The following is a 15,005-nucleotide window of genomic DNA, read 5'->3' as shown; positions in this document are numbered from 1 at the left end:
ACATACAGGGCTACATGAGTTTCAGGTGTACAATATGGTGATTCAACACTTCCATACCTTACTCAGTGCTCGTCATAATAAGTGTGTTCTTTAATCCCCATCCCCCACCTTCTCCCCTCTGGTAACCCTCCGTTTGTTCTCTATAGTTAAGAGTCTGTTTCTTAATTTCTCTCTCTCTCTCTCCCTCTCTCTCTTTTTCTCCTTTTTCTCCCTCTGCTTGTTTAGTCTCTTAAATACCACATATGAATGAAATCATGACATTTGTGTTCCTCTGACTGACCATTTCACTTAGCACTGTATTCCCAAGCTCCATCCATGTCATTGCAAATGGCAAGATTTCATTCTTTTGATGGCTGAGTAATATTCTGTCTTCTTTATCTACTCATGAATCGATGGACACTTGCAAATGACCTATCTGATAAAGGGTTAGTATCTAAAATATATGAACAACTCATCAAACTCAACACCTAAAATACAAAAAATCGAATGAAAAAAGTGGGCAGAAGACACAGACAGACATTTCTCCAAAGAAGACACACAGATGGCCAACAGACACAAAATGTTCCCCATCATCCATCAAACTCAGACATAGGTGATCCCAATTCTGTGAAGGCAGGGGTAAAAACAAACACCTATCTTTTGGGGTTGCTTGTTCAATAGAGATCATGTGCGTAAGGCACATGACATGACACTCTGTAAATGCTGGTTCTCCTACCTTGACTATCGAACCATCTTACAGAACATATGGAAACTTCTCTGCACATCCTTGGGATGAAATTGAAATCTGAATTCTCCAGAGGCTTAAATAGAAAATGTGCTCAGTCTAAAAATATATGTTAGGAAAACCCAAATCCTAGGTTAGCCTGCAAAGCAGAAACTATTTTTTTTTAAAGAATAAGAAAGATAAAATAAACAAAGCATCTGGCTCACAAAAGTTGAAGGTGTGTGCTTCCCCCCTACTAGACAAAAGCCTCATCCAATCATGGTAATAAATCAAGACATCTTTTTTTTTTTTTTTTAAGTCAGCATAATTACTCTTACAGCATTACTATAGATACTAAATGTAGGCATAACTTATGGGAAAAAATGCTATATGTAAAAATCTAAAATTGCAAACTTCATAAGTTTAGGGCTATTTGGGAGGGATTATTCACATCAGTAAAGAATTCCCCCACAGGATTCTTGGCAAGCAAGGTGCACATATAGAGTGTTTAATTTATAAAACATTAATAAGCATGCTATTTCAAAAATATATCTGTTGAAGGTAAGGCAACTTACCTCCCTGTACCTACCACTCTGCCTGACCTCTGTGATTTTAGTTCTTCTTTTAGACCTCATTCTTGCAGCTCTAAACTATCTCTGTACACATTTGACCCCAGAATGCATTAAGCAGGTTCTTGTAGATCAACCCATTTATTTATTCAGCAAAAGTCACTAAGCACCTACTGTGCACTAGACAAGGTTCTAAGCAGTGCAGACACACTAGTGAATACAACAAACAAAATCCACACCCTCCTTGAGCTCCTGTTCTTGTCAAGTTTGATTTAAATCCAACTTTACAGATCAGTACAGTTCCCTGCCAAACACCTAATCTGTTGCTTACATCCAAGAGGAGCAGAATCTTTCAGTCTCTTGCTGTCCATATCACATCAGTTACATGTTCCATTTGGTTATGGTCTCAAACCCAACCTGATTTGTAAATACCAAAGTTGCAATGACAAAGATCTCACCACGCAGGGCTTGCCACTTCTCTAGCCTCTCTCAGGGTATCATCACTGGTTAGCAGAGAAGCCAAAGATTCATGTGGCCTGATTTCATTTCAGCTGTGTGACCTTGGGCAAGTCAGTGAACTCCTATATCCCAATCTCCCCACCCTGTAAAACTGGGAAATCAGATAACACAAACCAGAGCCTGTTACACAGGAAATGTTAGCTCTGCTTATTACTTTCACTTGAATTTTGATTACTATGGCTTCCCACCTACACTTAAAATGTTGAGACCTAGAACAGTGCCTGAATGAATCGAACAGATGAACGATGGTGCACCCCAAATGGATCAGACACTAGGAATACAGAGATAAAAGCCATTCTCCCATCCCTCAAATCAATTTCAGTATGTCACAAATTTGTTCAGGGTGTTACGGCAGCACTGAGTGGGGAGGCTAACTCGACAAGGCTGGAGGGAGTTCAGTGGGCAGAGGAAGTGGGAGGATGACAACTAGTGGCTCCCCAGAGACACAGCTGAGATTTGAGGGATGAGACAGTCAGAAAAAGAATTATTTGGTGTTGAAACGACTAATCATAAACAGAGCTATAAACCCCAATTAGATGGCACCAACTCACACTTTAGAGGAAGGAAATGCAGAAATCAAAATATTGGTACCTACTTTCCTGAAAAATGAGAGCATTATTTGTTTAAAATGGAGAAAGAACAAAAGAAGGGATCTATTTGGGTGCATCTCGAGAGCCAGAATACATGCTTCTTTTGAAAACAGAGATGTTGTTAGCATTTGGGCCAATTTACAAACATTAGTTTCAATGGATTCGAGAAAACAATTTTCATTTGGTGTTTATTTGAAGAATGTTCGCATGAATATTTCCATAATTCAGAGAGTCAAAATACTTGTCAAGAGTTCTGTGCTTAAGGCGCCTGGGTGGCTCAGTGGGTTAAGCCGCTGCCTTCAGCTCAGGTCATGATCTCAGGGTCCTGGGATCGAGTCCTGCATCGGGCTCTCTGCTCAGCAGGGAGCCTGCTTCCCTCTCTCTCTCTGCCTGCCTCTCCATCTACTTGTGATCTCTCTCTGTCAAATAAATAAATAAAATCCTAAAAAAAAAAAAAAAAAAAAAAAAGAGTTCTGTGCTTGTCCCCTTCCCCCAGCAAATGGTGGTCAGAATACACATGGCAAAACATAACTTCAGTAATCATGTGATGAACGTGAGCTACTGTCAAACCAGAGAACTCAGGGTCCAAAGTTATTGTTTAATACTAAGTGTTGGCTACTCCTGGTCCTCCAAACAATCCAAATTTCTGGCTTTCAATTTGGATTGTGCTAATGGTACTCCAGAGAGTTTCATGGATCTCCGGGCTCCCTGCTCCCTCTACTGCTCCCCCTGCTTGTGCTCTCTCTCTCTGTCAAGTAAATAAATAAAGTCTTAAAAACAAAAACAAACAAACAAAAGGGGGTTCCTGGGTGGCTCAGGGAGTTAAGTGTCTGCCTTCAGCTCAGGTTAAGATCCCAGGGTCCTGGGATCAAGACCCACATCATTGGGCTCCCTGCTCAGTGAGGATTCTGCTTCTCCCTCTCCCTCTACTGCTCCCACTGCTTTTGCGTGTGCTCTCTCTCTCTCTTCCTGTCAAGTAAATAAAATCTTTTTTTAAAAAAAGTTTCATAGGCCTCAGTGAAGAACACGTTTTTTTTTCCTCTAGCTCACATTCTCGCTATCTCTGAATTCTTATTTTATTTCTATCCATAATATACTATCTCCCCGAATCTAGTTCTATGTTCCACGGTCAACTCAGCAGAACCAGAAGGTCATTTTTACATCCCTTTCAACTCCCCTAAAAGGGACTGCCTCACAAAGCACTGGGCACAGAGTAGGTACACAGTGGAAACAGTTCTCAGTAGAGTTGACCAACACGGGACCATGGCATGAGGCCTCCCAACCCAGCCGTATCACTTGCCCAGTGTATGTCCTTGAGCAAGCCATTTTTCCCCATCCTCTGCCTCAGTCTCCTCATCCATCCCATGAGGAGGCAGGTTTGAGGGACTGATTCATTTCTACATCCAGAAGCCAAGACATTTTGCCAGCAAATAAATAATGGCAAATTGATGAGACCTCGCCATGATTCCATGGCACGTAATCAGAAACATCCATCATCCCGAAATTTAATTTAGTTACTATGGCCATGCCGACCTGGCATGCAAACCCCACCAGTCAGTTCCTTTGGAAAATTAATGTATTTTAAAAAATTAGTTGACTGTCATCCTGAAAGGAGAAGTAAAGCTTCTGTGAATGCATTTTTCATCAGTCACTAGATAGCCAGGTCATTATGTACATATTACCACAGTCAGAAGGTTAAACTGAGTCTGTAACATGCTCCTTCTGGCAGGTTGGTTTGATCAAACCATGCTAAGAGATCCAAAGACCAGGGATACATCGGACTCCTCAGAAACTTCTTCCTCCAATGACTGTTAAAACAGACACTGCAGCGGCAGTGTTACGATAAGACAAGTAGGTTTTTACCTTTTGATTTATATTAAAAAATTCAATGCTCTTTCCAGAAGATATGTCGCCTATAGAACCCAAAATTCGGACTCCAGTCATAGAGTTTAATCAAGGCCACCAAGCGAACCAGTATCTGCTACTGAGATCTGGTTTCCACTGATGGAAGATGACAGACAGTACAGAAAATTCTTATTTGGAAATGCAATGAAACGAATCATTCTTCATAGGATGAAAGTAATGTGGCTTTTTTTTTTTCTTTTCCTTTTTTCCCCAGCAAGAGGAACATTAGAAAAATAAACAGATGAGTGATTTTGAGTTTGTAATGAAAGCCAAACCTGTTTCCTTAGCTTATTTCCCAATGTGTGGCTTTTATACCTTCATCTACGAGCACAGGCCTATTGAAGAACCAAATCAAGGATTACTTTAAATCACTGGCTGATTTTCTTTTCAAATGAAGCAAAATGCACAGGTATATAAAAAAATAGCATTCCATAAACCAAGCAATCCATAATCAAAATCAGATTCTAGCTGTAGTGTTATTGTCAGCTCTGCTTAAATCATGCCATTTTATTTAAGCCCTCAGATAATTTTTCTCAGCTCAGTAAGTAGGTGGATGTTAGCAGCTAAGGTCATCGAAAAGATTTACTTTAAAATAAATTCAACAATTCAGAGGATTGGCCTCTCCACAGTGTAAAGTGTGCCTTGCTTTGAACATGCATATAAAATTTCATTAAAGTGCAACATAAAAGTTTTACATTAGAGGAACCTAGTGCTGGACCTTTGTTTAACAGTCATGATAATTTATGGCATGGATCTGCTACAGTTAAGTAGAAAAACAGCCTTCTCGTGATGAAATACAAGTCATGAAGGCTGAAACTCAAGGAAAGCTGGAGGAATCCCAACCTCTGACCATTCAGTTCCTTCAGATTTTTGTCACACATTCTTCTTTAACGTTCTCCGTACGGAGAGTGTGGATTTCTGACCAAGCTCTACTACTAACCAGGTTGTGTGAACTTAAGTGAGTCAAGCAACCTCTCTAGAGCTGTTGGCTCATCTGTAAAATGGAAATGACAGCTGCACACCCTAATTTATAAGGACCAAATGAAGTGACACACAAGAAAGTATTCCACATGTTGAAAAGGCTCAGACAAAATGTCAGTTGTCAACGGTATGTATGGACTCTGGGGTCAACTCCATCTCAAGTAGAACTTGGCCAGCATCACCAATGCTAGTGATTCCATTACTTCATCTGTAAAATAGAGATCGTAACAGGTCCTGTCTCATAAAGATGTCTGAAGGATAAAGTGAGATTGACTATTCAAAGCACTCACTGATGCCCGGGGCACAGACTAAACACACAAATAATAGTAGCAGCAGTGGTGATGTATTCTAGAATACACAGGTGAAACACACACACACATGCATACACACACACTGGTCAAAAGGCTTGCTCAAGTTGTGGTCTCAGGTTCTTTAATCAGCAACACATTCCTTCCCGCTATCAGTAAACAAGTTCTTAAAATCTCTCTTTCTTTATCCCACAACAATCAGAAAAAGAAAGACAAAATTAAAAGTAAAAAATGTTATCACTGGAACAATGTTTTGTCTACATGGCTACAGGCTAATCAAGGATATGGCAGTTTCACTTTCCGAGGTATGAGCTACAAGCTCATAAGGCTACAGCTTCTAGATGATTCCAGAGATGGCCATTTTATTGGACCTTTACGATTTTGAAATTACATGAAACGTATACAAATTTTGCAAGCAAGAAATAGTCTTAGCTAAGAATAATGGGCATAAAATAAAGGTTCAGCACATTAAAGCCATTTCTATTCAACAATAATTAGCATGTTTAAATACAATATAATTTTTATCCATCTACAAAATGCTTAAATGTTTGGAATCTCGTTTATGTCTATAATGACAGATTCATTTTTAAGGCAGTCATTTTCAATTTTGATTTGTAGATTTTAAAGTTATTAAATGCTTGACTGAATCATTAGCAAAACAATTCATGTATCATTAAACTGATTTCGAACATGAGATCATTTTCTTTCTTGTCCAATAGATGTGCCTTTCTAAGATGTACAGAGATAGCTTTTATTCTTTGGGGATGTTTGCAAGGGGCAGGGGGCGGGGAGGTGGCTGTAGAGGAGACCTTTCTTATCACGCTAGCTAACTTCACTGCCTCCCATCTAGCCTCCCCAGACACTCCCTTAAAAGACTCAAACCCACAGGCTTCCCTGAATGAATGCATGGAAGGCAAAGAGAGGGGAACCAGGAGAGAGAAATGGATGCAGGTAGAGAATGAGAAATCCTGGCAACCTGTAGTCCTTAGTCAAAACAGGACCCTGCCAGGGGGCCTCCACGTTCCTGCTACCCCACCAGTCCCAAGGCTGGCGCAGGTTGTGTACCGCCCCCCACCTGCCAGACACCTTCCCATCCATAACCAGGTCTGGGCCACTCTTGCACACAACTACAGCTACACAGGCCTTGCTGGCGGCCAGGCTGCATCTGAAACAGTTCACTTTTGTCTGGAGACCTGGGTCTCCCCCTCCCCCGCAAAGTCCAGGCCAACAGGGAAAAGCAGGGGCTGCTGGGGCAGGCCCCCAGGGGCTCCTTCCCCCTCTGCCCCACACCCTTCCCCCAGGAGAAGAAGCCTGGCCTGCACATGGCCCCTTCGCAGCCTTGACAGCCCCACGCAGACCTTTGAACTTTCTATTTATATAACAGTTTAGTGAGTTTAAGTCTCTTCCTGTATAACTGCCCGTGTGCAAGCTGGCCTCTAATGAGGCTACTTGTGAGCCATCGCTTAGAAACTACAAACGATCCTTCGCAGCCAGGATGCAGCCACCCTCCCCTCGGCTTTGCCACCATCTTCATGAGACTTTTTCCACAGTCTGATTTTGCTGTTGTGGTGGTTTGCTTCTCATTTTTGGTGTGGAACTCTGTGGTTCCTTTCCGTACCTGTCTGTCCTTTCTTGTGGTTTGTTGTTGGTGTTTAATAATGAAAAGAAGATAAACTTCCCCCAAAAGGACCTTGGCCTGTCACAAAGCGATACCTAATCAATATGGGGCAGGATGGGCAGGGAAGCTCCCAGGACTGACAGGCTGCACACTAGGTAGGTCCTCTGATTTTGCTTTTATGCCCTCCTAAATGGGGATTAATGACATCCCCCCGGTAGTAAACAAGCCTAAACCTAGCTACGGGATCTCCGGACACCTCAAGAATTCATTTACTGGCTAACCACAGGCAAACCTATAGGATCACATAAACAAACACATTTCATTTTTGTCTTCATCTTTTTTCATTTTCTTTTAAGAGCAATGGTGTCTTTGGTGCACACAGACAGACATGTGCACACAGGCAGACATGTGCACACAGGCAGACATCTGCACCTTCCTCTTCTTTCACAGAATGGTTCATATTAAATTCATATTCAGGCAAACAGCGCTCCTTCATTCAACAATCTTAAAGAACTTGTGCTTTCGCCCTTCAGTCGAGTCCAGAATACAACGTATTAAGATACTCGTGCAGTTTGTGAAATCCAGGGCTATGTTCCTTTGGGCTTGGAGTGCTCCCAGACCCAGCGCGGGAGCACACTGCAGTGTCATTCATGCCCCATCCTTCCCATTTGCATCCATCCCGACAAATGTGTGTTTATAAATGAGCATGTACTTTTTTGTTTACTGTAGTCGAGTGTTTGCAAATAACACATATGCCTGTGTATGTAAATTCTTCCTTCATTAAGTCTAGGTAAATGAGTTTATCTTTTAGCTAGCTTGATCCATTTGTTGTCAGACATCTAGGGTTGCAGTAGACAGAGCTCAGAGTTTGCTGTTCCACAAGTGAATGTTGAGAAAAGATCCAATGTAAATGAGACCCTTAACTTGGCTGGCGCCTGTTTCCTCCTTGGACCTCTTGCGAGGCAGGAGCAGAAAGGATGCCAGCTCTCTAAGCAGCTACTTACTCCCCAGGAGGGGAAGTGAACATATAATGAACATGTAATTGGCATGCTCTAGATGTCCTCAGAGTTTGGAAAGGTACAGATTTCCATTCAAGACACTATCAAGTTTTTTAGTTCATCCGCCATTGTCACATTTATGTTCCCTTTTTACCGGTGGTTGTGGGGGGTGGTCAAAACAGATGCACAATCCTCATTACAAATGTTTACACACAGATTCATAAGGAAGTTTGCCCCTCACAATCACACAGTAAGAAGGAGAAATTTTCCTGGTGCATGGGCACAGAGGGAAAAGGCTGGCTTATTTATGCAGATGTGTTACATTAATTCACCCGTATTTCACATCATATCTGCAGACTGTCCAAGTCTGCGTGTTTCCTAACTGATGTGGCATAGTTACAGAACTGGAGGGAAAAAGGTTTTGGATTTTCCTTAATAAAAGAAAAAAAAAAGTCCCCAGATTGGGGGGAATGTGTCTTTCTGAAAAAAGAAATCACAAGTGTCCATCCTCTTTAAATATACAACTGCATGTTTTCGTGTTTTAAACTGAAGTTAAATAATATAATAAACGTTTTTTTTAAAAAGCCTAATACCTTGGAAATGTTTAACATTTGAACTACACCCACGAAATCAATTATAACAACGTCTGTTAAATTAATGATGTTACCCACACCATATATTAGGCAAATTGTATGCAAATAGTAATGCGTTGGTTATCAGCTGTCTGCAAAATAAATTAGCGAAGCAGAGTAAAGGCTGTTTGCAGGAGCGTAATATTTAATTGAGGACTAATTTTATTGTGATCTTCACTTTTAAATAACAGCATGGTTATTAAAAATTGTAATATCGTGTTTTTCTGCAGGGCTGATAAAACCCTGCATGGTATAAAAAAAATGCCTTACAGATTAATACTGATACAGCGTAATTTGGTGGCTTCAAGGATTTATCCAGAATTGCTGTAAAAAAAAAAATGTATTTAAGTTCTGATGATCTTGGATTTGCAACTAAAGGAGTCACGATTGGCATAATGAAGCTATTGGCTAAGAGTATGACCCTTTTCTAAAGAAGGAAATTGCCTAAAATATCACATCAGCAAGGGAAATCCTTGTAAAAATACACAGCAGTCATAGTCAACGGCTGCCAGCAGTTTAACATTGCAGAAGATTTCACACAATCGGTGGGTATGGTAGATTATCTTAACTACATTTAAAAAGGCAATAAGCAAAGATGCAATTCTAAATTGCTGCAGTCGCATCCTGTCCCCACCACCATTCCATGGGCTGTGTGTGGGGGGAGGGGGGACAATTGATATGTTAAAATGTTGTGACGGATTAACAATAATAACGCATGTGGCAGAAGATGGAGTTTTTACAAAAGTTAATAGATATGTATATCGCTATTTATGCACACGCGCGCTCACAGCATGCAGTGAGTAACAACTTTCAGGCTCTCCAGTCACCTTTGCACCATCTTTCAAAACCTCTGAGCGGCAAGTTTACGGTATTTTGGGAAAAGCTGACTAGTCCGAGCTGGACACAAACCTGCGGCTGCCTCCCAGTGGGGGCGGCGGACAGGGGTCCAGCCGGTCATTACACGTGCGTACACGTTGGGGCAGCGGACTTCGGGGGCCAACTTCAAAAACCCTCAGTCTTGAAAGCTAATGCTGAAATCGGCCCGGACCCGGGGTCCTCCGCTTGCTGGCCCCCTAAGCCACCAGGCGCCCGAGAGCGGGTAATTTGGGCTGAGCGAGTGGAAGGAAAGGTGTGCGCGCGGCGCGGGGAAGGAGGTGGCGGCGGCGGCGGCGGCGGCGGCGGCGGCGAGGGAGGTGGCCGCAGAGGAAGCCGAGGGAGGCCGGCGGCACCTGGCCGCCGTCCGTCCCTGCTGCCGGCCGCCGGCGCTGGTCACCTGGAAAGTTGAAGCATTTGGGGCAGGCAGGATCCGGTGCGCCGGGAGGCCGGCGGGGCCCGCGGAGCGCAGAGAAAATCCCCGCGGAGGTCGTGCGGCTCACCCGCAGGCGGCACGGGCTCCGATTTGGGCCAAAGGCAACTCTTTGCACTTGAGGTGCCAAGCGACGCTTTCGGGACCCTCATCCCACCCCCGGGCCGCACCTCCCCCCCTCCCCACCCGGGCACCCCACCGAGGAGTCGTGGCGGCGGGGCCAGCGGTGGCTGAGATCAAGTGGGAGGGCGTCTGGGGCGCCCCCACCACAGCCCCGGCTCCTCTTAACAAAGGCGAAAAGCCCAGCCCCAGCCGGGGGACCTGCGTACCGAAGAGAAGGCAAAATTCAACACCTACCACTGCTGCTCCAAGTCCCAGTCCCTGAAAAAGTCGAATAGATCCATAGCGGCCGGGCGGCAGCGGCGGCGGCGGCGGGCGGGCGTCCGTCCCTGCTCGCGGCGGGTTGGCGCGGCTCTCGGCGCGGCTCGCTCGCGGCTCTCGGCGGCCCGGCTCTCCGGCCCTCCCGCCCGGCTAAAAGTGCCCAGGCCGCATCGGCGGCGGCGGCGGACGCCGGAGGTGCCGGGTCCTGCGCTCCGGAGCGGCGGCAGCGGTGGCACCCGGCGGGCGAGTGCCCGGTCGCCCGCTCGGGTCCGCTCGCTCCGCGGCTGCCCGCGCACCCAGCGCCCCGACGCTGCGGCGGCAGGCGCAGGGGGCTCGGGCCGGAGGGGCCGCCCGCCTGGCGGGCTGCTGGCCGGCGGCGGGGGCGGGATCGGCGGCGGCGGGGGCGACCCGGGCAGCGGCGGCAGCCGAGGCGGCAGCGGCGGCGGCGGCGGCGGCGGCGGCTGCACAGGCGGCGGCGGCCGCGGCAGCATCACACACTTACACACTCACAGGGGGCGGAGCCTGGGCAGCCCGAAGCCGCGACATGGAGCCGGCACGTTATCGGCCCCGGATCTGGCAAGGGCTCGCTGTGCCCGCCTGCGCCGCCCGGGACCCCCCTCTGTCAAAATCAGCTGGTGGGAGCGGCCGCAGAGCCGGGGCCCCGGGCCCGAGCCCGGGGGACAGCTGTAGGGATGCGGGCGGGGAATTGGGACCCGGGCTCCGAGAAGGGGACTCCCCCTGGGCACCCCCACCTACTCCCACTACGGGAGTTACTGTTTGGAACCAGAAAAAGAGCGCACTAACTGCTACGGGGAACGGGGTCGACCCCCACACAGCTCAGGTACTCTCCTCCAGCTCCCCAGCGCCGGAGCAAACTTTGGCGGGCCCGAGCATCCCTCGGGCCCGCAGCGCAGGACACGCGCGGCCGGAAAGGAGAAGACGGTCACCTTCACCGTCCCCGCGGCGTCGCGTGTCTGCACCCAGGCCGGCCGGGCATGCCGCAGTGGCGGGCCCGGCTGCGGGACGCGGCGTGCACCTAGTAGGTGCGCGAGCTCTGGGCCCCGGATTCCGTGGGCGCGAGGAGAGGCATTAGCGACTGCGACTGTGTGAACCGTGGCTTCGGGATTAGGACGCTGGGAAAGTCGGCGGCACGATCACCTTCCCCGCACAACCGCCACGTGCCTGGGGCAAACGACTTCTGCTCTTTCCTCCTCTGGGAAACAAGAAAGCCGTGGGGTATGTGCCCACTGGCCCACCCACCGGCTGCCTGTCTCCCTTCTGGCCGGAGAATCTGTCTCCCTCCACGTGCAGCTTCTTCCTGTCCTACAGCCTCCAGTGGTGGTCCAGGACAGGGTGCACCCCGTTAGCCAACACCCTCACGGAAGGCTTCCTGGCCTCCAAAGGGAGAAGGGGTGTAGGAAAGGGTAGGGCTTGATTCCAGCATTCAGGAGCAATAGTACTCTGTAGTCCCAGAATTCTCATTTACCTTCTTCATGTTATTATACAGAGGGAATCGTCTTGGCACATTACTGAAATCCTAAGGCTAGGACTCTTAGGAATAGCAGTAGACAGCTTTTTGACAGAGCAGGGTGCCAGTTCTGATCCTATCTGTGTGACTCTGAGCAAAGTCTCTTCTCTGGGGCTCATTTTCTTCATCCTGTTCTCTAATACTATCTCATATTCTCAAAATCGTCCAAATAGCTCTGCTTTACTTCCCCCTCCCCTGAGGAGAAACGGAGGCACGGAGACTGGGTACTTTGCTCAAGATGTGACATTTCTCCTTGAGGAGAAACTAGACAGGAACCTAGAATCCGGGAAGCACGTTTGCGGCTTTAATGAAGTAGAAGGTGCTACAAGAAGCGGCTGCCTTCAGAGTCTGACCCTGAAGGGGCCCAGAGTTTCACCTCTTCTGTAATCTCAGTCTGAGAAAGGAGCACAGCGCTAACATACAGAAACAAGGGGCTAAGATACAGCTCCTCCAGTACCCAGGGGGGCCTTGTTCACATGTTTATTTATTTTGCATAAAACCAGGTTCTTAACCAAATACAGGTTGACAGCCTTATCAGTCTGACTTCTTGTAAACTCCTCTGGTCAAAGCCTCCACCGTCGAAGAACTATGGGCAAAAGTGGTACAGGGAATTTTCAAATGATCCCTGTGGCTTGTTGATTCGTGGGCATTCCAGTCTTAAACCTTCCACTGGGAGCCCTTGAGGTGTCGGGGACTGACTGCCCTCAACCTCCGTGCCCTCGGTAAATGATTCTCAAATTGGATTTGATTGCTAATAATGATTGTTTCCAGGACTAGAACTTGATCTACTAGAAAATCCTTAGAGGAAACTCAGAATATCCACAATTAACATTTAAATGTGGTGATTATGGTCACTTTATATTCACTTTTCTCAGCAGATTATATTGATTATGGAAAGACAAACAATAAATAATAATAATGTGCTGGGTAAATAAAATTCCAACAGTAATAAAGCTGCTTCTTTAAGATTTCCAGACCCCCATCACTGCACTGGTGCGCTTTCTTCCCAGTCAGCAGGAGGACCAAGCAGAAGCAGAAGGAGCCAGCAAGAGGCAGCACTTGGAACAGAAGTGCCTGCGGGAAGGAGAGAAGAGACAAGTGGTGCCTGCTGCTGCTTCGGAAAAGGGGCAGGGGCTTTCTCTTCCTGAGATCAAAACCAGGAGGGAAGGCTGGGCTGGGCAGAAGGAGCCCTTACTCCCAGCCACCCTCCTGAAACGGAGAGGATGCTGAGAGAGACAGCGTGGTAGGGGCTGGCCAGCCTGTCCAGGCCCAGCACTGGCCCCCAGTCGACACCAGCTGCCAGGCAGTGGAGCAGCCTTGCCTTCTCCCTTCCTCCTCCTTCTCCTCCTGCGCATCTCGGGCTCTGATGGGTCCCTAGAGCCTTAGAACTGAGCTCTTGAGTGGACCTTCAGATGTGCCTCTGAGCCAAGCTTCCTGCAGCAAGCCAGTGGAGGAAAGGGAAGGCAGGTTGCAGGGAGGGCAGGAGCTATAGGAAGCACAAAATCAGAGCCAAGGAACCGCTGCTGTCCTCCTGGTGGCTCAGCCATCGAGTCCCTCCAGTCCCATTGCGTTCCTCCCATTCCACTCCCTGGGGCACCTCAGGAAAGTGGAAGATTCCTCTGGGCCAGGCTGTTGTCCCTCTCTGATATGGCAACACAGCTCCAAGCTGGGAGTTTGGCCCAACTTCCAGAAGTCACAGCCTCTCCCCTGGGGCCTTCCCCTGTCGGGTAGGCTTCTCCCATTCTCTCTGACTGGGCCCCCTCTACACCTCACCAATATCCCAGATTCACAAACCCTGATGCAAAGAACCTCCTGCGAGGACCACTGGCCCAGGAGAACAGAATCAAAACCGAAGACTTCATGACTCAAGGAGACTGGATGGGTCTTTATCTCTTGGGGATAAAACCAGAAATCATTTAAGAGGCTGGATTGTATAGAAATGCTGATTCTCTGGCTTTCTAAAGTGAGATTTTTGTCTTGAATTACTTCTAAAGGAGTTTAATTTGGAGTCTCCAGGTACTAATCTTCATTTCAAAGAACTTGAAATCTTCCATTCTTAGAGCTGCAGTAAAGGCTAGATCACAGGGGCTCTGGTAGATAGTGTCTACAATTAAGATTAATTTAAGAAAGTTTCACCGTGAATGTCCGTTCTGAGAAATGAACAAATCAACAGCGTGTGATACATGTGTCATCCTGTCACACCTCAGATTTCCACTTAAAACATTAAGCATTTCTTTCTGACCTGGCTAAGTTACTCTCTGGAAGGAAAATCTGGCCCAGATAACAGCTCATCTGAGGAAGCATGGACTCCATTTTGGGAAGCATCACCTTCCACTCCTGTGGCTGGTACAACCCTTCTTAACTTCAGAATCTCTGTGCCTGTTCCACAGCAGAGCCATGCGTGGCAGAGCCCCCCACCCCACCAAAACTGTAAGCCTCATGACAGGAGGTCCTCCTCCATGTCATCAAAGCCGAGCACAGGATCCGAGAGGTAGCAAGTCCCTGCAGGGTCAAGCCCACCAGTCTCCCTAAAGGTGGTGATCCCAGGAGGTGATCTGAAATTAGATCAGGACAATTCTCTGAACTTCTGGTTCTACTCTTTGGTCTTGTGGATCTCAATCTGGTGTCAAAATTGCAAGTCCCTGCTCTTGGGCTTTCTGATGATCATAGACAATGACCCCATTTCAGAGATTCTCCTCTGTTCCCGGCTCTCGGTTCCTACTGGGTCTTAAATATCAAATACCACATAACTTTACATCAATCACTGCTTAATTAGGTATACAGTACTGAAGAAGATGCTGTTATGATTTTCTGTGGGATATTCCTGTGACTCCTCATACATATTTAACCTAAGAATAAAGAGATGTCAACTGAGCCTTTATTAAGCACCAGGAGCTGTGCTGAGCATTTTATGTTATTTTGTTTACTCCTGCATCATGATTCTCTGAGGTAGGCACTGCTATTATC

The 15,005-nt window shown here is 46.8% G+C and overlaps 1 protein-coding gene across 1 annotated transcript in view; it reads right to left on the bottom strand.

The window, feature by feature from the left end:
• Positions 1 to 11,071, bottom strand: part of AFF2 (ALF transcription elongation factor 2) — a 465,549-nt gene extending 454,478 nt beyond the window's left edge. The window contains exon 1 of the mRNA XM_059157826.1: positions 10,487 to 11,071. Coding sequence (XP_059013809.1) covers positions 10,487 to 11,001 — 515 coding nt within the window. The 5' untranslated portion in view covers positions 11,002 to 11,071. The remainder of the gene's footprint in view (positions 1 to 10,486) is intronic.
• Between the last annotated feature and the right edge of the window lie 3,934 nt (positions 11,072 to 15,005).

Source organism: Mustela lutreola, chromosome X (assembly GCF_030435805.1).
Source record: "Mustela lutreola isolate mMusLut2 chromosome X, mMusLut2.pri, whole genome shotgun sequence".
Classification (NCBI taxonomy): domain Eukaryota; kingdom Metazoa; phylum Chordata; class Mammalia; order Carnivora; family Mustelidae; genus Mustela; species Mustela lutreola.
This window is presented reverse-complemented; position numbering and strand designations above follow the sequence as displayed.